Consider the following 22,097-nt stretch of genomic DNA (forward strand, 5'->3'; position numbering starts at 1 on the left):
GCTGAACCTCCCCCCCCTCCCCCGCCGCTGTCTCGTAAAATGACAGTTTGTTGAATTCGCCTGGGAGGCTTCGAGGCTGGCTGTCGGGGGGGTGTTTGTTTGCAGTCGGTCTGGGAGTGTTCGGATGCCTGAACAGCATCAGGCACGCCTGTATTCCTGCCATGTGTACATTTTCATTTCCCCTGCCATAAATAATTTAACAGCACATGCGGCCCACTTTGCTCAGAACGCGTGGTAGCCGTCCCTGTCAGCCATCAGCGCCTAGTGTGGAACAATACATGAAGCCTCTGAGGGGGCCTAACGCCCTACAGTCTGCAGTTCCACCACAGGGGGGCAGCCTGTATGATGGGTCATTTTTTAGATTCTGGAGACTCTAGGAATTCAAAACAAGAGCTGCCGAACAAGTCTCCCAATCCTACCACCCGCACCCATTGTCAGGTACCTGGACACTCAGAGATGGGAGCTTTGACAACCCAGAGTGGGCAGTATAATAGTATGCTGTCAGTCACAGGGTGGACACATCTCATTGGTTCCTTAAACACCAATGAATGACAGACAGCACATGGCAGGGCCTTCGGGGCTTTCGCTATCATGTGATTAGTTAAGGAACTTTCCAAGCTGACCTTGTAAGTTATCTGAGCACAGCAAGGTTAGGTAATCCAAACGCTTGGATAACTAGTTAGGCTGGTCGCCTTGTCCCTGTTTGTTTGGCCATGTTTCACGTTTTTGCTTTTGAAATTCAGTGAGAGTTGCCCTTTGCCTTCATTACCTACCTATTATTGGAGGGGGGGGTGGGTGTTGGAATAATGGAGGCCAAAAATGGGGGGCTAAATGCAGAGCGTCTTAATTTGGAAGCAGATCGACTGTTAAATGTTTGATTGTGAGATAAAAGGATAGCAGGTTGCTCCGGGGTTTGGGGATGGAATCAATACGCAGGTTTCTGCATAATTTACCAAGGAATCAGCCAGCGGATTTGGGAAAGTGGATGGTGAAGGGACAAGGAGAAAGACGCTCAGCCATGTGGGGAAGGATGCCAGGGATTGCCTCTTTCAAAGGTGCTGTTTTGTTTTGGGCAGCGACCCCTGCATCATTCGAAAGGGTAGGTGTAGGGGGCAGAAGGTGGAGGCACCGCTGACATAAACACTGCTGTATTCCTCTGCTTTCATCTGTACTGCGTTTAGCTCGATATGCAGGTGGCCCGGGACCATCACACGTCAGTTTTGTCGTTAAATACCATCCCCTTTTGCTGCTTATTCTTTATGGAACAAAACAATGACTTCAGTGCCAATGCAGAAACTGTAGAATATCATAATTGCACTGACTAATTTGCCTACCAATGGGATTCATTTTTAACATCTGTCAGTATCTAGTGACTAGATTGGCAAAATAAATCTGGATGTAATCCCATTAATAAGCAGTGTTTACCTTCCTCTCTCACTCTCTCACACACACACACACACACACACACACACACACACACACACACACACACACACACACAGAACCCTGACTCTCCGGCCAGCAGACAGTGATGGGTTATTTTCGGACGTTTGGAGTGCCTCGGATTCCAGGCCTTCTCCTTCTCCTTGGCTGCATTACACATTTATGAGATGGCCGGCATTCAGGTTCTGTCCTCGCCTTAAGATGCCACGGGTTGTTAGATGCAGAATGTTGCCCTCCGTGGCCCTCAGTTCTTGGGGCTCTCACAGGACCTGTGCCCCCTGTGTATGTGGGGGGTGGGGCTGGGGGCCAGCTGTAGGCAGCACCACAGCCTGTTATTTACGGATGCTTCACGTGCTGCCTGCACTAATGAAGGCTTCAGCAAAAATACAGCACCAGTGTTCCCCTCTGGGTCATCTGAATTTAGCTGCTGTCAGTTTGACGAGGGTGTTTGTGGGGGGGCGGTGGGGGGTAATGACTGGCATAACCCTGCCACACAGGCAGACAGAGCTGTGTTTACACACAGAGGGATACCAGTGTCCATCAGACTCTGCCCTGTGCACCTTTCTGAGTTAAGGGCACGCAGGCAGTTCTGTTGATAATGGGTCTCGGTCACACTGAGCAAGCGGCAGGGTTCACAGTGTGGCAGCAGTGGGTGTTTGCTCTGGGTTATATGGCCCAGAGGGGGCGTGTCCTTATAAAAGCAGGTGGGGAAAGGTGAGTAGTGCAGACTGGACCCTCTGGTGTGGCAGGGCTGTCAGTGCTTTCAGGACAGGTGGGGCAGGGGGGGTGATGTGTATCATGCCCCCCATTGTTGTGGGGTGGGGCAGATGGTGGTGATTGCACTTCCCACCGGAGGGGCAGGCCAGATGAGCTATCACGTCAGACACTGGATCTGTGTGTCTCTGTTTGTCTGCAGTCTCCATCTCTTCTCTTCCCAGAGTTCCCAGTAACTCGCGGGTTGTCATGCTCCTGGGCCAGCTGGAGAGGATGAATGGGGAGGCTGTGCCGGGCGACGCTGAGATGGCTCGACACGTCACTGGCAAAATCCTCCACCTCATCCAGACGCAAGGTACCCACAATGCTCCGCCTCGGCTCCCCTGTTCGCAGCTCCCGAAAGCGAGGTGTGATAAGCCCATCTGCCTCCCTTTAATCCCCTGTGACGTGTTGTGGCCCCGCCTGCAGTAGCTGGCGATCCCATCTTAGCTCCCCCCCCAGCCAATCCCGGGGGAATGCCGCTAAATCCCCGACAGCCAGCGTATCTGTCTGAAGCCAGACGTTTCTTCACTCACAATCACAGTTGGCCTTCAGCAACCCTTGGACAGGAAACCTTTATTTTAGATTTGATGTTAATGTAAAATAATGCCCAGCAAGGTCTGATCAGCAAAGATTTTAACTCTGCCGACTATGAAGTGTGGGGTCTGTCCCCCGAACTAAAAATGCACATATTAGTTGCTGCTCTTTGAGTTCTGTCGAGATGGGGTTGCAAACCGCACACTGCCTTGCAGGCAGGGTTCGTACGTTCTTGAAAATCCTGGAAAAATCATGAAATTAAGAGATCACGGTTTCCAGACCTGGAAAAGTTATGGGAAATAAAAAAATACCAGAAAGTTTTGGAAAAGTCATGGGATTTTGGATGTCTGCATTTTTTTTCAGTCAATACTTGCAGTATAATGGCGTCTCGCGTATTTTGATTATACAGCTTGTGACTGTGGAAGGCCGTAGAGGCAGAAAACGAGAGAATATACGTCTCCACACAGCATATACCTATGGAGCATTGGCATTAAGATATGTGTTTAAAAATTGGTAGTGACATTAAATTGGGTAACACGGTACAAATGTATGTGTTAAAGAGGTCTTTTAGTGCTAAGATGTACTGAGGCTAATATTATTCCATTCAGGGGCAAACGGCTCAGTCAGTAATGCATTAATTGTTGCTATATCGTGTCTTGTATGTTGTTTTCTTATTACCGCATGATAACTTCAGTTTTTAATCACCACTGATACTCAACATTTGTAAAAATTTCAACAAGGAGGTTCCTTGTGTCTGATATGCTGAAAAATATGTCTGAATTGGAACAAGTGAAATAAAAGGTAACAATCTGTAAATTTACCATTAAGTTGTTAGTTATTTTTTAATTAATTGTTTTATGCACGCCATTAAAATTGTCCTGATGTGACATAAGTACGATATATGCATTATAAATGTGTCACAAAAGAATGAAATAAAATGTTATCTTGAAAGGTACCCAGCATGTTATAGAATGTATAAAATTGAAATATTAGATGCTATAAACAAAAAAGGTGCGTGCGTGTGTGTGTGTGGTCAGTGTTAGTATTATTGAAGACGTGGTCTTGTGGACAATGCTAAAAGGAATATTTTTATACCAATTTCAGACCATATGAAGTCTAAATATCAGATGGTACGGAAGACATGAGTGTGTGTGTGTGTGTGTGTGTGTGTGTGTGTGTGTGTGTGTGTGTGTGTGTGTGTGTGTGTGTGTGTGTGTGTGTGTGTGTGTGTGTGTGTGTGTGTGTGTGTGTGTGTGTGTGTGGTGAGACACCACAGTGCATTTCGCATATAAACACTTAATGTGCTATCTGTGAAAAAGATAGCTTGTACTCACAGCAGAGCCAACAGAAATTTAGGTACAGAATGTGAAGTTCAAATCGGTCAGTGTGAAAATAAAGGCAAGATAGAGAGAGAATTGTATTATTCAAGTGGTTATTGGAAGGAACACATTTAATGTATAAAATAAACACTTTCACAATAGGTATAAAGTCATTTCTAGTTTATAACTCCATGCAGATGCTAACAGATACAACACACACCCAAGAACCTGCCTTACTACATGTTTACATGGAAAATGCACTGTGGTGTTGTTTATGACATTTATTATTATTATTATTATTATTATTATTAAGTATAGTGTTACTTCAGGTTAACATTATTTCGCTCTTTTGCAATGTGTATATTGCACTTATGTCACATTAGGGTAATGACTACATGCACAATTAATTCCTATTTTACCACTAACTTTTATAACTCAATAATTGTTGTTATTGCAAATGTCTAGTGTAGATAATAATTGTTTAGCTCACCATTATTAGACCAGATGGAAATGAAACTATGCCACTTTTTTGATAGTGTGCGTCTGAGTAAGAGAGAAAAGCAACATGGATACCTGTAAAATTATATGCGCTGGATTGGTTGGGTGTTCACTAGTTTTGCACAAAGCATTTACAGACCCAAGACCCGTTTATATAGGTTAATTATACTTGGGAAATTGGGAAATCTGATCGTGGATCAGCATAGGAGCTTGCTGGTTTTAAAATGCTTACATTTTCCACCTCTGCCTCGTGACCCTTTCAGAATTTACCTCGAACTGAGAATCGCTGCTCTACACAATGTGCATGTTTGTAATGGTGTCATGCGATGATGATCAGGTATCAACTTTTTTCCTGAATGGGCTGAACAAAAAAATCTTTCTCTGAATCTATTCTTGTAAATTTAGCGTGAAGTCATGGAAATTTGTTGATCAAAAAGTGTACGAACCCTGTACAGGGTCTGCCGCTGGCTGTGCTTTCTGTCACCGCGATGATTCCGGGCTGCGTTTGGCCCGCTATGTCGTACCACCCAGAGGTTGTTTGGGGACAGCATGACGACCATCACCAGTATCCTGATGTCAGACTGCATCAGATGTAATCGGATGCCCCACGTTACCCCACCGGAGCATGTTTGGCTTACAGCCGGGTGGAATGCCTGAAACCCCCCTCCCCCTTGTACCACCCACCACCCTGATTTATTCTTTCCCGTATTGGTGCCAGATGTGAAAGTATCAATGACAGCTGGTTAAAGCCCCCTTAACTGGGTCTGTTGTTAACCCTGAACCCCTCTGCCAGATCCTGTTTGTTGGATACTGTCCCCGCTGAGCTGTATGACCCCCCACCGCATCACGGGGTCCTTAGCCATGCTGCTGATGCTGTTAGACAGATACTGTCCCCATGGTGCTATCAGCTCCCTCGCCCCATTGTCGGTACACCGCTGTCATAGTCATTACCGGTGTGACTGGGCACCACCACATGGATTGCACTATATCATTAACACTGAGAAGTCAATAGCCCTATTATATGCCACCCTATTTATAGAAAATAAAGTATTTTATTATCTTCAAAGCTTTAGTTGTAATCTGAATACTTGTCTTTTATAGTATATGTAACTGATTTATCTGCGTTATGTGAATTTTCTATTAACCATACTCTTGATGCCGTGTTTTCATAGCAAATCGGCAAATTCAAAATAAACAGATTTTGTGTAATTAGTAGCAAATTAAGATGTAAATCATATTTGCTAAATCAGCATATATGCACCGCTGCCTTCATACAAGGCGTGTGGTAAAAGGCACAACTACGCAGTTAACACTAGAAGCGCCGTTTGCCACACCAGTGAACGTCAAACTCCTTTAACGGCCAAGTAAGACGTACTTTGGTGCATGCAGCTCTTTTGTTTGTGCTAATGTGTCATTAATGTTAATAACAGCAGCGAATCTAACACCTCGATCAAAAAGCTGTAAGGTTCCTAATAGAGAGGCTGCTCTGTTCCGAAATTGTAAAGCTTAGAAGTTTTCAAACGCAGCGCGTATTTTTTTAAATGTTAGATAAATAGATGTAGTTTATTGGTGACTTCCTGTTCATCAAAGTTTACGTTTTTTGACAAATCAATTCAGATGAAACAAAAAAAGTGTGCTTTCAGGGTTGCCAACTCGCACATCGGGCGTGACACTCATGCTTTCAGACGCTAACACAGGAAATCTTGCAGCAAATCTATATTATTCCATTATAAACCTAAAATGAGCTACATCAAAAGCATTGAGGTAGTTTGCAAACCCTGCAGACTATTTACAAGGAAATATAACTGTTAATTACATGGTAAACCATGTGCATGCGTGTACAGACTTGTCTGACATTGAAAATCTTACTCAAGCCAGCTGACCAAAATTAGCACCCCTGCGTTTTATTTGAACAGTAAAATGCATTTTCTTCAGCTGAAGCAGCTTGTCATTACATTTGCCTTTACTCCAACAATTAAAATTAATATGAGAAAACATCCTCTGTGTCACTTTTTATATCTTTTTGGAAAAAGACCGCCCATATCAAACTGCAATAGCAATTAAAGTGTACTTAATATTTTCTAAAATATATATTTTTTATTTGCATAAAGGGACTCCTCCCAAAACTTGGAAAAAGTAATACCGTGATATAATATCGTTACCATGCAGAAAGTGAAAAAATACCGTGATGACAATTTTAGGTCATATCGCCCACCCCTAATCCTTAGCAATGCCACTGCAGGACATTTCGTTTATTTAGAGTGAATTCACTCTGCCGACCCTAGGATTTGAATTAGCAACTTCTCTGGGTTTTTAGGTTATTCAAACAGGTGCTTCCCGAGAAGGTTTCACCTTTGTATAGGAGGGGGGAGCTTTGGCCCTCCTTGCCCCCTCTCTCCAGTGGACTCTCTGCAGATGGCCTGTCAGTCAGCCCTTGTTTACAGACCTCCGCGTTCCGGGTTGGGCGTAACCATGCGATGCCCAAAACGGCTCGGGAATGCAGTTGCCAGAGTCAGTGTCACCCTCTCCTCTGGCATGGATTACTGCAGTGGAGGGCACACGGGCCCCTCCAGGGCTGCCGGGGTACCAGGCAGCCAGCTGCTTGGCGGCCAAGGTGAGCAGATTGACTGGTGACTGCGATCAGAAGGCTCGGTATCAAGCTGCTTCTTCTGCTCTCTCCGTAAAGACGGCGTTAGTGGTGGAGCGTGACAGGAGATTTACAGAGATTACATTCACGTTCCGAGCTTAGACGCAGATCGTGCTTAGATCTGTTTCCAAATGGCTTTTATTTACGACGCTCTAAATTACCAGGCTGAATTACACATCGTTTTTGCACTCCGGAGATTTATTGGCATCGCCCGCAAGGCGGGAAATAGATGAGGTGGTGGCATATGGGTGGGCAGTGCCGCACGTCCATGGCTTAACCTGACGAAAATCCACCCGATGGGTTAGAGGTGGTGACACCGTGGCCCCTTGGTGGCTCTGGGGATCCGGGGCCAGCTTTTAGCTTAGCAACAGTTGGGGTTGTGTCTTTATGTACATAATGCACAGTGGGATCTCACTGCTGAGTGCAGGGAGCTCGAACCCTCGGGGGAATCCCTGGAGACCAGAGAAGCCGCCCCATGAAATTCTGAGATTCTCACGCTGTTTAAATAGCACAGGGCGGCATGTTTTCTGAAAGGTTTACCCTGACCCTAATCAGACAGAACACAAAATCCAAAGCAGTAAATATGTTTTGTTAGCTCCCGCGACATGGGTTTGAATTTGCTCTAAATGTAACAATCAGTGGTCGTTTTACAGTATTAGAGATAATATTGTCAGTGCTTGCTGGGATATTGTACCTGAAAATGCTGCTTTTGTGGGGTAAAGCGTGTGATTCACTACTGCGTGTCTAGTACCCGTGAATTGCTAACTTGCACCTTTTTGCGTCTTCTAGAGAAGACCAGGAAGGAGATGACGGCCAAGGGTTCGAGTGGCATGGAGGTGATCCTGGCCGCCCTGGAGGTGAGTGTGTTCTCCTCACTTTAAAACGGAAAGCCCCGCGCTGGTGGGGTCCTGCTGCTGCTGAAAATAGCCCAGAGGATCATTGATGAGGATTCTATACATAACGGCGCCTGCCGTGTGATAGGGGGGTCCCTCATTTTGTTAAAGGAAGCTCACACCTGAGCAGATTGATCTCAGATCAGGCTTTTGGCAAGTCAGCTTGGGTCCGATGTCGTGTTTGCAGGACGGACTTGTTCTCGTCTGCGTGCACGCATGTGTGTGACTTAGGGAGGGAGGCTACCTCCTTGTGTGTCTTCACGGGCCCCCAGCCTGAAGCTTTTGACCTAATACCCCCCCCCCCCGTTTTTCTTACGCAGAACATGCAGGACCTCCAGGCCGTACTGAACATCCTGTGTATTCTAAATGAACTGGTCTCCGTAGGTAAGGAAATGGATTTTTGGTTTTTGTTTTCTCAGATCTTTGGTGAGCAGAATGCCTTCACCCATGAAGGTTATGATAAGCCAGTAGGAGACTTGCTAATCATTATCCATCCATTCACCGGCCAGCTTCCCATCAAATACAGAGTATCCAGGGTTATCCTTCTCAGTTATGCTAGTTGATAATTCATTAACTGAGACTGATCACTTGAGTAATTGTAAATGTATATGGCTGGAGCGGCAGCCACTAATGAAATGAAAGCGTCAAGGTCATTTTCACTTCCCATTCCTATGCACCATTTCCAGGCCCCCGCAGCCTTTGGTAGCCTCTTTATCTGCTTGGTTTTCCTGTTCAGTTCCGTTTTTTCACCGTTACCTGTTAGGATGTCGCTCTGTTGGTTATTGGAGGCCTGACTGCTGGAAGGCTTGTGTTTTGTTTCCCCTGTTTTTGTCTGGCAGGCGGGGGCAACAGGGTGGGGGCACTTGTGTCCAAGGGGGGGACGGCCATCCTGCTTCAGCTGCTGCTCAGTGCCAGTAAGGATGTCCCTCCCAGCGAGGAACTCATGCTGCAGCTTCACTCCATCCTCGCCAAGGTGGGACCCAAAGGTACGAGAGGGTCGTGTCCTTCCTCTGTGGACCAGGGGGACTGTGGTATGTGTCCTGCTGGAACAGGCAGTGTCTCCTACTGGTGGACATCAGCTCTGCCCAGATTAGCATTACCGCTAAAATCTCAAAGCAGGATTTCTTGCTCAGCCGGATCACTTGTCAGGTTTGAGGTACCCCAGTTTAAATGGACATTATCTTTCTTTACTTATATTTAACTCAGACTGCTTTAACTCCGACAAGTTATCGGGCAACGGAAGAAATTCTGCTTTTGTGATACTGGCCCCAGGCTTGGTGTGGCCTAATTGGACAGACACTACCACCTAGTGGTTGTGATGAGGTAACTCTGCTACATTTGTGTACCTACCAATCCCTTTTCAATAGAGTTGCATCGACGCATTACTCAGATCGGTATCAGGACTGATCCAGACTTATTAAACGAATCGGGATTCCCCCTTTGTTCATGAACCATCTCTTCCATGCAGACAAGAAGTTTGGCGTCAAGGTGCGAGTGAACGGAGCCCTTAACATCACCGTGAACCTCCTGAAGCAGAACTTACAGAACCACAAACTCCTGCTGCCTTGTTTACAGGTTCTCAGGGTTTACTCCAGCAACAGTGAGTACTGTGGCTATTGTCAGCCTTGCTGAACATCAGTGGTCCATGCCAACATGAAAGAGCACGAGCCTTTAGTCTTTTTTAATGTTTACGTACTTTGCATATCTGCAGTGTGCCTTTAGTTATTATTCATATTTAATTCTGTGTAAGTAGCTGGTTTCAGAGCTAATATGTCAGTTTTATTGAATCATCAGGAGTTGGTCCATTAGTTGTAGTTGGTTTTGTACTCCAGCATGTAGTTAACCAGTCATAAAGTGAAATACTGTATGCAGCAAGTAGCCATAAGATATTTGTTACGTAACATCGACCCTGTGATACGTGAAGTGTAGCTCTTGTACATGTCTTAATGTAGACCTTCAGTTTTAACATAGACCCTGTGTGCCTTGATGTAGACCTTGAATGTTACTGTTGACCTGGAGTGAATTAATGTAGATGCTGCATGTTAACATAGACCCCTTGTGTCTTGACGTAGACCTTGAATGTTACTGTTGACCTTGAAGTAAATTAATGTAGACGCTGTTAACGTAGACCCTTTGTGTGTTTTGATGTAGATGCTGTGTATTTTTATTCAGGCCACTAATAGTGCACTTTCATTCATCCAGCGGTGAACGCAGTGTCTCTTGGGAAAAACGGTGTTGTGGAGCTTCTGTTTAAAATAATTGGGCCATACAGTAAGAAGAACACCAGCATTCTGAAGTACGTGCTTAGTGTGTGTGTGTGTGTGTGTGTGTGTGTGTGTGTGTGTGTGTGTGTGTGTGTGTGTGTGTGTGTGTGTGTGTGTGTGTGTGTGTATATGTATGTATGTATGTATATATATATATGAGAGATTTACACTCATCTGTAAGTGTAACTGGGTTTACGTGTGATTAAAAACGTGTGTGTGTGTGTGTGTGTGTGTGTGTGTGTGTGTGTGGGTACATGTATGTGCATGTGCGTATGTATGATGTTCAGTGCCCAGGTCCTAGCTGTTAAGTGTCCCTCTTTGTGTTGACAGGGTCGCACTGGACACACTGGCAGTACTGCTGAAATCCAGTGAGTCTGGCACAGAGACTCTTGGCTCCTCAGTGGCGCACATCTGTGCTTCTCTCTGAATTTAATGAGACTCTTCTGTTTATTTCCCTCCACCCCCAATGAGTGGTTTTATTATTATTTAGCATTGTATCTCAGTCAATAAAGGGTTTGTTTCTCTAACGAGATCATTGATGAGGATTTTTGGGTATGGACTTTTTACTGTAGCAAGTAAATAAACTTAAAAATATGTGATGCACTTTTTTAGTGAAGTGAGCAAATAGATTACGTCGTGCTTTCTGTAAGATCTCTGCTTGATTGCCCCCCACTCTCATACTCTGTCCCTTGACCCTCCCCTCTGTCCCCAGAAGCCAACTCCCGCCGCGCTGTGGACCGGACCTATGTGCCTGCCCTGCTGGCCATCTACCAGGACTGGCACCGTAACGACACAAGGCACAGGCATGCCCACATCCGCAAGGGCATCTTGGGATGCATCCGGAATGTCACCAACATCAAGCTGGGCCGGAAGGCCTTCCTCGACGCTGACGGGATGAGGATTCTCTACAGCACGTCCACTGTGAGCATGAGCGATGCACACTTTCTTTTCTCTTCCTTTCTGGGTGTAGATGACCTTCGGCCTTTAATCTTCGATGCAGGAGTGCCTTCCCGTGCGGACGCTGGATCCCCTCGTCAACACCTCCAGCCTTATCATGCGCAAGTGCTTCCCAAAGAATCGGCTGCCCGTGCCCACCATCAAGAGTGTCTTCCAGTATCGGCTGCCCCATGTGCCCGCTGAGGGGCCTGTGGCCCAGCTGTACCGGCAGCCACCTGAAGGTAGGGGGTGCTGCACAGCTCATTAAATGAGTACTTACCAAAGAGTACTCACTTTCTGTGTGGTGTCAAGAGCAGCATTTGTTTGTTGTCCAAAAGACGACAGTCCGTATGATTATTTTCAATGCTGCTCTTGAACTAGCTAATTGGTCACTGGTAGGATTCTGTGCATCACACTGGTAGGCATATGTCTCACAATCCTGTTTGCGTTCTCTGGCGCCCCCTTTCTTTCACTCAGAAAAGCCTCTCAGCGCTTCAGCGCTCAAATCATTCTCTGTCTTTCAGCATGGACTCTCTGCCCGCTGGATGACACCATGATACAGTAGAAATCCAATACTAGCCTGACACTGTGCACCCAGCACGTCAGAGAAATGTACAGTTAGGTTACACCCTGTGTTCCCACTGCCCTCCTTCTAAGAGCGCAGACCGGCACGCAGTGTTCTGGGGGACGCCCGCTCGTGGCCAGCACTAACCCCAGGGAGTGACCTTTCCCCGTGTCTCTGCTAGTGGATGACGTTGTCGATGAGAGTGATGACAATGACGACGCCGACACTGAGAATGACACGGAGAACGACGAGGACGACGGGGACTGCTGTTTGCAGGTGCCTTGCCTCTTCCCGTGTTGTACACATTGCCATGCCCCCACCCACAACCATGACCTCACTTGTAATGCCCTTCCCCCTTTGATCTGCCACCATCATTTCTATCACCATTTATTTTCAAGGCATGTTAACTGAACATTGTTACAATAATTAGGAGCTCTCACTTCACAGTTTTCTATTTGTTTTTGTATAGAAAACATTGCCAATTAGCTATGATGGTTCTGGCAAACAGAACTGAGCAGAGAAATGTTGTTTGCGAGTTTCTGTTTTGTTGAAAGAAAAGCCACAGTAAGTCTAAAATCTCAGGCAATGCTGGGATAAACTCTCCACTGTGTAGGAGGGGTGCCAGGCCCTCAGCCCTCAGCCATCTCTAGTTAAAAAGCTAAACATAGCTAAAGTATCCTAAAGAGTCCATATAAGTGGAGTGTAGTTCATATAGCTATAGTGACATCACATTGATTTAATCACCTGACATTGTCGTCAGTGCCCCATCTCACATTTCTGACACTTTTTTCATCACCCCACCGCTCATGGCCTCTGGTCCTGGCACCTCACTCCTTAATCCACACCGTTCACACTCACCCTGCACCAGCGTTGGAAAGTAACTGGGACAAAGGGCAAAACTGCCCCAGGAAATCTCAGGATGTCGGTAAAAACCATAACACACATCCATACACATCCCATACACATCCCACTTACCCGCGGCTCCCACTTACCCGCGGTTCCCACTTACCCATGCCTTGGGCCCCCATGGCTCCCGCTTACCCATGCCATGTACCCTCTCACGTCTCATGAGGTAGTTGATGGAGGTGAAGAATATTTGGTACTTTGTTTCATTTCATTTTAAAACATTGCTGAATGGTTCAGAGGTTTGAAATATCCACCCCCCCCCCCCCCACCACAGAACGACGACATCGAGACAGACCTTGACAAGCTGCGGCCTGGGGATCAGGCCAGCCGGACCATGGAGGAGCTGCGGATGTACGAGTGCTTCTTCTCTGAGCTTTCGGAGGACTTTCAGGTACAGGACCTTGAAGAATGGGGCCCAGCAGGGGGGAGAGCGTGGCAATGATTCATCCTGCTGTGTATTTCTCAGTTTTCTGTATCTGTTCCTGTTTTACGTTATGTGGCCCAGTAGGGGGTGCTGCCACGTTTTTCCTCCATCTTTTCTCCCTCTCTTTCTCTCAGGGGTATCGCTTCGACGGCAGCAGCCCATGTCAGACACCGTCGCTGCCGTCAAAGTCCCTCAGCTGCATTGTGGTCCCCACTGCACCAGATATGACGCCCTCGGATTCAAATCTGGTCCAATTGGAGTGTACGGACAAGGCCCTCGACCAGCGCCCGGGGGTGGGACTGGAGCAGGCGTTGGTGCGCGAGCTGGGCCGCGTGGCTCTTGACGGAGGTGCGGCCCCGAATGGGCAGAGGCTTGCGGCAGAGAGTGAGGTGGAACGCGAAGATGACTGCAGCTCTCACTCGTCCGGGGACCAGGCTGTCCTGGAGGTGCCTGATACGGCCGCACTGCTGCCCCTTCATGACCCCGAGCTCTATGTCGAGATGGTCAAAGACACTAGGTCCGTCCCCCACTACTCCGAGGTGGCCTACCCAGACTACTTTGGGCACATCGCCCCCACGTACCGAGAGCACATCATAGAGAGACTCTACGGGGTCCAGAGGTGAAGCCAGTTTGATCTTCATCTGGATTTTTGATTTTGGGTTAATGGGTTGGTTGACCGCTTAGCTGGTTGCTTGTTAAAGTCACTCCTCTTTGTAGGTCAAAAATCTTCCAAGACATCGAGAGGATGATTCACCCCAACGACATCCTGGACAAAGTTGTGTATGATTTGGATTTGCACAGGTGAGATCTTTCTCTCTTGCTCTCTCTATGCGCCTCTCTCTGGGTGCTTTGGAGCAGCCAGGACGTGTGTAACCATCAGTTCCCCATTAGACCTGTACCCAGGCCCTGGGCTTGGAGCTCAGCGCTGTAACCTCCTCTCCGTATCCCTTCTCTTCTCTTCCAGCTGTCCTGTGGTTGATGATGGAGAATGTCTGAAATTCAACTCCTTGTTTGAGTCTGGGAACCTGAGGAAGGCTGTCCAAGTCAGGAAGTACGAGCGCTTTTATTTTTATTTATTGTCATGGATCTTAATGAATTGCATGTGCACTTTAACAAGGTGCAGGTTCCACTCTGCACAGACTGTCCTGGTTTAAAGATGGAGGGGTGGGGAGTGCCCTCAGGACTTAGTTCTGCTTCATGAAAATTAGGGCGAGCACGCTGCATGCACAGCGGTGTGCATGTTTACAATGGTCTGATTGGTGGGGGGGGGGAAGCCTGGTTTTAGACATCAGTACCCAAAACCAGTTGGCGAGGGGCTGTGGGGGGTGGGTGTAATGTTCAAGTGGGATTGTTCCTTTATGATTCATAATTCCTCGCTATACAGTAAAATCCATTTATAACGGACTTCAAGGGACCTGGCAAGTCCATTATATCTAGAGCTGTTATATGCCCAGAACACAACTACAGGACACTATTTACTCATGCCACACCCCAGCAGACTCACTTGTGGCACAGATTATTGTATTGTACATGTAGTAATCCAACTTTACCTGACCAGATGCGTGACTATTAATAATCCCCACTATATATCTGCGCTGTATATCACCGGCACACCACGCGTCTTGTAGGCGGAGCCTGCATGTCCGTTATACCTAAACAAAACTAGCTAGAAGCGGCCCCGTGGACCAGATTGTTTGTCCATTATAAGCGAAATTCCATTACATGAGAGTCCACTATATCCGATGCTTTTTCTGCATGTTCTTAAAATACCACGGCTGAGACCAGCGGACATCATCCATTATAGACGATATTCGTTATAAGCGAGTCCACTATAACGGGATTTTACTGTATTGTAATTGTATTGTTCGCTGGAAGAGTATTTATTTGGGAAAAAGAGAAAAGCTGTAATTCTGCATTCTCTGCCATCGCTGATGCATGCTGCTGATGTCATTATAGGTTTGAGTATGACCTCATCCTGAACTCGGATATCAACAGCAACCATTACCACCAGTGGTTTTACTTCGAGGTGAGCAGCATGCGTGCTGGCACCCCGTATCGGTTCAACATCATCAACTGCGAGAAGTCCAACAGCCAATTTAATTACGGTAAGCGGGGTGGTGGGGGGGCTGCGCTCGGCAGGCACAGACTTTCAATGCATTTGTTTAATGATGATGTGACCGTGAGGGATGTCGACCCCGGGGTCATGACCTTATGGAAAGGGGGGCCTGATCTGGTGTCTGAGGCAGAGCATCCATCACTGAGCTCTCCTGGGACGACATCCTCTGACACAGACTTCCAAATGACCAAGGCCCGAATGCGTGTCATTAAACCGGCCCGCCACTGTGTCTGCCTGTCTGTTTGCCTGCCTCCAGCTGCCTCTTAGTCTGTCTCTGTCTGACTACCTGTCTGCTTATCTGTCTGTCTCTGCCTGTGTATCTCTGTCTCTGCCTGTCTGTGTCTGCTTATCCGCCTGCCTGCCTGCCTGCCTTCCTACCTGTCTGCCTATTTGTCTGTCTCGGCCTGTCTGTTTGCTTGCCTGTCCACCTGCCTGTCTGTCTCTGCCTGCCTGCCTGTCTGTCGGTCTTCATATCCACCAGCCTGCCTGCCTGTCTGTCTCTGCCTGTCTGTTTGCTTGCCTGCCTGTCCACCTGCCTGTCTGTCTGGTAGTCTGTCTCTCTGTCTCTGCCTCCCTGCCTGTCTGTCTGTCTGCCTGCCTGTCTGCTGTCTCTCTTGTTGGTGCCCCTCTCTCCCAAAGTCACTGCGGTTTCTTCATTTTTCTGTCCTTCCTGGCGCTTTGCAGATGCTGCACCGAGAGATTTGACCGGTGTCCCTCCCCCTTCCATGTTCGTTACGCCTGTCTCTGACTGTCCCCCACAGGCATGCAGGTACTGATGTACTCTGTCCGGGAAGCCATCAATGGACGGCCATGCTGGGTTCGAACAGGGATGGACATCTGCTACTACAAGTAAGCCTGGGCCCCTGGATGTGGTGTGTGGTTCAGCATGTTAGGACACTGGGCCTGAGATTGGAAGGTCGTTGGTTCGAATCAAAGGGTTGGCAGAGTGATGTCACCCTAACCTTCTGCAAAGCCCTTAACTCTCAGTTGATGCAACCCCAATCTGAATTGTACGTCGCTTTGAGTAAAAGTGTCTGCTTTTGCTTGGGGGGGCTGACCGAGGCCCCCCTGGGCCCCCCTGGTCACCCCCAAACCATGGGCTCCTGACTAATGAGACACTGACAGCCACAGTGCGATTTGGTAGGATGACCCGTCTTTCCAGGTTCGGTCAGACTCTGGAGGTGCGTCTGCCGCTTGCCCAGGCGCCCAGCCCGTAATCCTGACCGACGCCAGACGCCGAGACTAAAGTGATTAGGTGCAGACACATTGCTCGCTCAGCCTAACGAGGACAGCCGAGTGACGGCGTGCAGTAATTCCTGGGAGAGCGTGGTCATCCTGATGAAGACAAAAGCCAGCATTGTGAGGAGGCCCCGTCTCAGCCCAGCAAGGACTGGGGGGACTGAAAGTGAGAGCAGAGCAGGGGCCCCACCTCTACCGTTTAACTACCCCCCCCCCTTCCCTTTGCACATCTGGGAGCCCTTCTTTAATGATTTTCACAGATTCTCCCAATGTAGTCTCCCAGTAGTCTCCCTCAGCCACAAGGGGGCAGTATAAGATCACTGTATTTTGAGGATGAATTTTCAAAGCTAGGTGCCTCCCTGTACCCCCCATACCAACGTGCACAATGATATTGTTATTATCACTGGAACCCACCGGAATGTGTCTTGTTTTCAGGAACCACTTTTCCCGGAGCTCCATAGCGGCGGGGGGGCAGAAGGGGAAGTCCTACTACACCATGACCTTCACTGTGACCTTTCAGCACAAGGACGACGTCTGCTACTTTGCCTACCACTACCCCTACACCTACTCCACCCTCAAAGTACGGCACCGGCGAATCCTCTCTGTCCCACCTGAAATATCACTGTAACAACATTACACCCCTACACCTACTCTACCCTCAAAGTACACTGTCACACCGATACGTACGCAGTCTGCGCGGTAAATAGTGGCCAGTTTTCGCTGCATCTGCTGTGCGTACCACTCTCTGTATCACATCGCTCTGTCACGTTACTCCGAGATGGCAGCAGAATTACACTTCTGCAAATTGAAACCCTGAAGCTTCCTCCGTAATTTAACGTGGGTGTTTCCAGCTTTGCGAAGAGAGTCAGTGATGGAAACGTTTTTGCGGTCGTGCGGAATTGCAACATCCTGGTATTTTTTTCCTCCCCTGCCACCGTCCATGTGAGTGATTCTTGGATTTCCTTTCACTTTAGATCCCATGTTGTGCCGGCTGGTTGGCTCTGGACACTGGCGGGCTGGGGGCGGACTGGGGGCGGGCAGGCTGCATGCACATGCTTTCCATTTAGGGTGCACACGGCACACAGATGGAGGAGTACTTTGTGAATGTATCTTCTTTCAAAATGCCTTGTGCCACTTACATTTCTGCCCTTGTCTGTCATTTGAGCCGGGTACAGGCGGGTATAACACCAGAAAGTAACGGCATGTACCTTCAGGGCCCGTCCTGGGATCTGAACCCACGTCCCCTGATGTTTTGGTTGCATGTCCGGCCGCTCAGCCCCCCCACCTCCCCGTCCGGGACGGTCTCTGTCCAGCAAGGTTGGCATAGTCTCTGCTCGATCTCGCACAGATGCACCTGCAGAAGCTGGAGGCATTGAGGACCCCCCAGATCTACCTGCGGCAGGACGTCCTGTGCGAGACTCTGGGAGGGAACAACTGCCCCCTCCTCACCATCACCGCCATGCCTCAGTCCACCAGCAACGACCAGATCTGCCAGTTCAGTGAGTGCTCGACCCCCCCGTAATGGGTTCAGAATTTCTTAAAGTAGTTGGCCTTTACCTGACACCAACTCCTGCTCAAGCCTTGCTAGCAGAGTCCCCGTTGGCTCCCCGTTTTCTCCGACCATGCAGGGAACCGGCCGTACGTGTTCCTGACGGCGAGGGTCCACCCCGGCGAGACCAACGCCAGCTGGGTGATGAAGGGCACACTGGAGTTCTTGATGGGCACTGGCCCCGTGGCCCAGAGCCTTAGGGAGGCCTACATTTTCAAGATCGTCCCCATGCTCAACCCGGACGGCGTGGTCAACGGGAAGTGAGTCTGCGTCTTCGGGACGTCAGCTTAGGCGTGTCCCAAGCACCCGCGAGTTGTTAGGCCTTGATTAACGTGATGGACCTTAGCGGTGGTGGCCAGAGCAGCCAAACGAGGCTCTTTCCCTTCGTTTCTGTTTGCCCACATATTTGCCAACTCTGAACTGATGGGTGTCACTGCTGGTGTGAATTAAGGGATCTGCAGAACTCGGGACGCAGAGCTTTTATAAGCGTCTTTATAAATAGTTTGAATCTCTGGAGGGATGCTGTGCCTTATTAATTAAACACAGACGGAAAAGGAAAGCTACGATTTTTGTTTGTAGACACTAATGGGTTTAATGGCACCCATTTTTACTCATGTTCATTTAGCCTGTTAAAGTAAATGTAACAGTGTTTCCACTGTTTCCCACTACTTGGATGGGATCAAGATCTTTAGCAGTTGTGTTATTATTCATCTGACTCATTCATTTCCCTTCCTTAAAATAAACTGTAGCCAGCAGCTGCTGGTTAAGCCATTCTGATGGCCTGATTCCATTTGTTACTTGCAGAAATCCCTGCAGCTTCATCACTCAGATCGCTGATAATTGCCGTGTTTTGGCAGCAGCCAAAGCAAACTTGCTAACTGTAAACACTCAAGTACTCATACTCATACATTTTGCACTTTATTGTTTAACCAGCTGACTCAGACCTGTCATGAGGCTTAATGTCCCCTGTCATCTCAACCCCCCCCCCCCCCCCCCCCCCAGCCACCGGTGTTCTCTCAGTGGAGAGGACCTGAACCGCCAGTGGCAGAGGCCCAACCCTGACCTGCATCCCACCATCTTCCACGCCAAAGGCCTGCTGCAGTACCTGTCTGCTATCCAGAGGGTGCCACTGGTAAGGACCCCCGGAGTCCTGTGCACGGCCCCTCTGCCCGACCAGACACCTGACACAACCAGGCCTCGAGTGCCAGTGATCGGGGGCCTGGTTTTCCCACAAGTAGATTTCCATCCAAATTCTCCTGGAAGGTAATCCCTAGCTGTAGAACCAGTTGTGGACGTTTAGTGCCAGTAGGTGCCGGTCAAGCTCAGACCACCCCGCCCCCCCCCACACAACCTAAAAACAGACCTGGGTTTAGACGTTTGTGATCAAACAAGGAAGGCTGAGTTGTGTGTGCGGTCCAGCATGTTACATGCAGGTATACGTATCATTCCCGACCCCCAAAACCTGACCTCCATTTCAGATAACGATTCTGGAACTTAATACTCAATATCCTGGAATATAGATTCTTCTGTGAAGTTGTTCATTGTAAGGATAGCCTACCCCCCCCCCCCCCCCACCTGCGATTAAATGCATTGCTCCCCCTCCTATGTCTAGGTTTACTGCGATTACCACGGACACTCTCGGAAGAAAAACGTCTTCATGTATGGATGCAGCATCAAGGAGACTGTGTGGCAGACTGACGTGAACGCCACATCCTCTGACCTGCACGAGGACCTGGGCTACAGGGTCAGGCCCACCCCTCACCCCTCTGCCCACCCTTCGCCCTGCCCCACACACCTACCCACACGACGGCAACACAACTGCCGCTTATTAAGACACTGTAGTTAGGAGGAATTTTATTGTGAAAAGGCTGTAGATTCCACACTAAGCAGATAAAAGACAGAGAGCAGCATACAGCACTTATCCATTCCAAACAGGGATAAACAGGGATAGCATTCATCCGCAATCATTTATCTGGGGCTGGTTCCCGGTGAGCCTGACTCCGCTTCACATAGCTCCACACATTGGTGGAGGCAGGAACTGGCTCCACAGTACCAGAGGCATGGGGGCATGGGAGGGGGGGGGGTATTGTGTGCATCACTGAGCCACTGTGCTGCTCCAGAAGAGTACATGTTAAACTGATTTTAGGTTCCTGAGAGAGGCATGACGATCGCCGTATGGAGCTGAGAGTTTATCTACGGGCCTGAAAAGTGTCCCTTTGATCAAAAGTCCCAGTGTAAAGACACACAGGGTTAACCAGTACACAGATGTGCCATGTTATACCGCGATGTGATGTAAGGGTCAGCTGACAGACCCTGTTAGGGTCACATGAGACGGTACAGCTCAGGGGACAGAAAGCACAGGCCCTGTGGGGCTGTACGGGCGCGGCGAACACAAAAGGCTCAAGGCCCACGGTGAGGGCAGTTAGGCCTAGCGGTTAGTGACCTGACACCATCCCCAGAAGGCTACTGCTTCAGGTCCAAGCCGCTGCTTATCTTCACTATGTAATCCAGCTGTGTAAAGAGTGAAAACCTCTCACCAGACAGGCATCTCATTAATCATATTTTTAACTTCTTGTCACTAAAAAGAGATTTATGAAAGCTGTTGTTTTCAGAAGGTTGTGTTCTGCTGTTTGTCAATGTTTAAAGAGACTCCTTTTACTTTTTGACTGGTGATGTGTGATTTTGACCACTAGGGGGATTATCATGCTGTGAATCCTTTCAGAAAAATCAGTCTCTCGCTAAATAGCTGCTCTGACCCTTTCAGTCAGCGGTTCTCAACCCAGCTGGTCCACATGCCTGTTCTAGTTACCCAGCTACATGTGTGAGCCAGGTAACTAAGGCTTTAGTAATAGTGACAACAAGTGAACGACTAAAATCGAGGTGGAGACACGGAGCAAACCTTGGCTGCGGACTGGTAGGGCGTGCAGATCGTGCGGGGAAGCCCTGCTTCACACGCTTCACACGCTTCACCTCTTGCTCCCCCCAGACCCTGCCGAAGATCTTGAGCCAGATCGCGCCCGCCTTCAGCATGGCCAGCTGCAGCTTCGTGGTGGAGAAATCCAAGGAGTCAACGGCACGCGTGGTAGTGTGGCGTGAGATCGGCGTTCAGAAGAGCTACACCATGGAGAGCACACTGTGTGGCTGCGACCAGGGCAAGTACAAGGTATGGTGGCCGCAGAGGGACACACAGGGTGCCGGACTTTGCCGGGCATTTCAGTAGCCCGTGGTCTCAGGGGTAGTGTTTTCTTTGTTGTTGTTTTAAATTTATTTTTATTGAGACTGTTGTGGTCTCGCATGTTCTCCCCGTGTCGTCGTGGGGTTTCCTCCGGGTACTCCGGTTTCTCTCCACAGTCCAAAAACATGCTGAGGCTAATTGGAGCTACCAATAGGTGTGTATGGTGTGTGAATGTGCCCTGCAGTGGGTTGGTGCTCTGGTGACCTGGGTTGTTCCCCACCTTCCACCCGTAGCTTCCGGGACAGGCTCTGGACCCCCCGCGACTCTGAACAGGATAAGCGGTTTCAGAAAATGGATAGATGGATAGATGTCATGGTCTCAGATGTATTATTTCCAGGAGGAAGATCATCTGCTTCCCACGATTAAATGTTTACTGAGGCAGAGAACCACAGCCTTCCTGTGTTCTGTACCTCTCTTGCCTGTTCTCCGGGACAGCAGAGAGAGGCACAGGAAAAGAACCCGTCTTACGGGGCAAGTTAGCAGTGGATGTTGATTTAAGCACCAATTCAGCTTGTCATTTGTCACGGATCAGAGGCCATACAGAAAACACACACCTGGGTGCGCACACACATGCACACACACACACACAAAAATCCATCTCTCAGAGAAAATGACCTTGCTGTATTGAATGCTTCCAGACCACACTGCCTCTGTTCAGAATGGTCCTTAGACAGGATATATCACCATTATCACTGGCTAGCAAGCAGAGCAAACAGCACGAATAGGAAAGTAGCAGGGATCCAGCTGAGGTCAGACAGCGGACTTGTGCACTA

General features: G+C 48.5%; 1 protein-coding gene across 9 annotated transcripts in view; it reads left to right on the top strand.

The window, feature by feature from the left end:
• Positions 1-22,097, top strand: part of agtpbp1 (ATP/GTP binding carboxypeptidase 1) — a 31,702-nt gene that overhangs the window by 3,330 nt on the left and 6,275 nt on the right. For 7 of the 9 annotated variants that reach the window (XM_048989369.1, XM_048989434.1, XM_048989416.1 and 4 more), the window contains exons 3-24: positions 2,382-2,512; positions 7,987-8,054; positions 8,411-8,474; positions 8,930-9,076; positions 9,559-9,690; positions 10,293-10,386; positions 10,685-10,722; positions 11,067-11,275; positions 11,355-11,532; positions 12,037-12,131; positions 13,036-13,152; positions 13,320-13,804; positions 13,903-13,986; positions 14,150-14,236; positions 15,142-15,290; positions 16,063-16,150; positions 16,976-17,120; positions 17,889-18,039; positions 18,169-18,349; positions 19,092-19,221; positions 19,702-19,833; positions 21,076-21,252. In XM_048989369.1, coding sequence (XP_048845326.1) covers positions 2,382-2,512; positions 7,987-8,054; positions 8,411-8,474; positions 8,930-9,076; positions 9,559-9,690; positions 10,293-10,386; positions 10,685-10,722; positions 11,067-11,275; positions 11,355-11,532; positions 12,037-12,131; positions 13,036-13,152; positions 13,320-13,804; positions 13,903-13,986; positions 14,150-14,236; positions 15,142-15,290; positions 16,063-16,150; positions 16,976-17,120; positions 17,889-18,039; positions 18,169-18,349; positions 19,092-19,221; positions 19,702-19,833; positions 21,076-21,252 — 3,082 coding nt within the window. Of the gene's footprint in view, positions 1-2,381; positions 2,513-7,007; positions 7,165-7,986; positions 8,055-8,410; positions 8,475-8,929; positions 9,077-9,558; positions 9,691-10,292; positions 10,387-10,684; positions 10,723-11,066; positions 11,276-11,354; positions 11,533-12,036; positions 12,132-13,035; positions 13,153-13,319; positions 13,805-13,902; positions 13,987-14,149; positions 14,237-15,141; positions 15,291-16,062; positions 16,151-16,975; positions 17,121-17,888; positions 18,040-18,168; positions 18,350-19,091; positions 19,222-19,701; positions 19,834-21,075; positions 21,253-22,097 lie in introns of those variants that run through there. The other 2 variants (XM_048989426.1, XM_048989360.1) reach the window with 1 other exon arrangement.

Source organism: Brienomyrus brachyistius, chromosome 2 (assembly GCF_023856365.1).
Source record: "Brienomyrus brachyistius isolate T26 chromosome 2, BBRACH_0.4, whole genome shotgun sequence".
Taxonomy (NCBI): Eukaryota; Metazoa; Chordata; class Actinopteri; order Osteoglossiformes; family Mormyridae; genus Brienomyrus; species Brienomyrus brachyistius.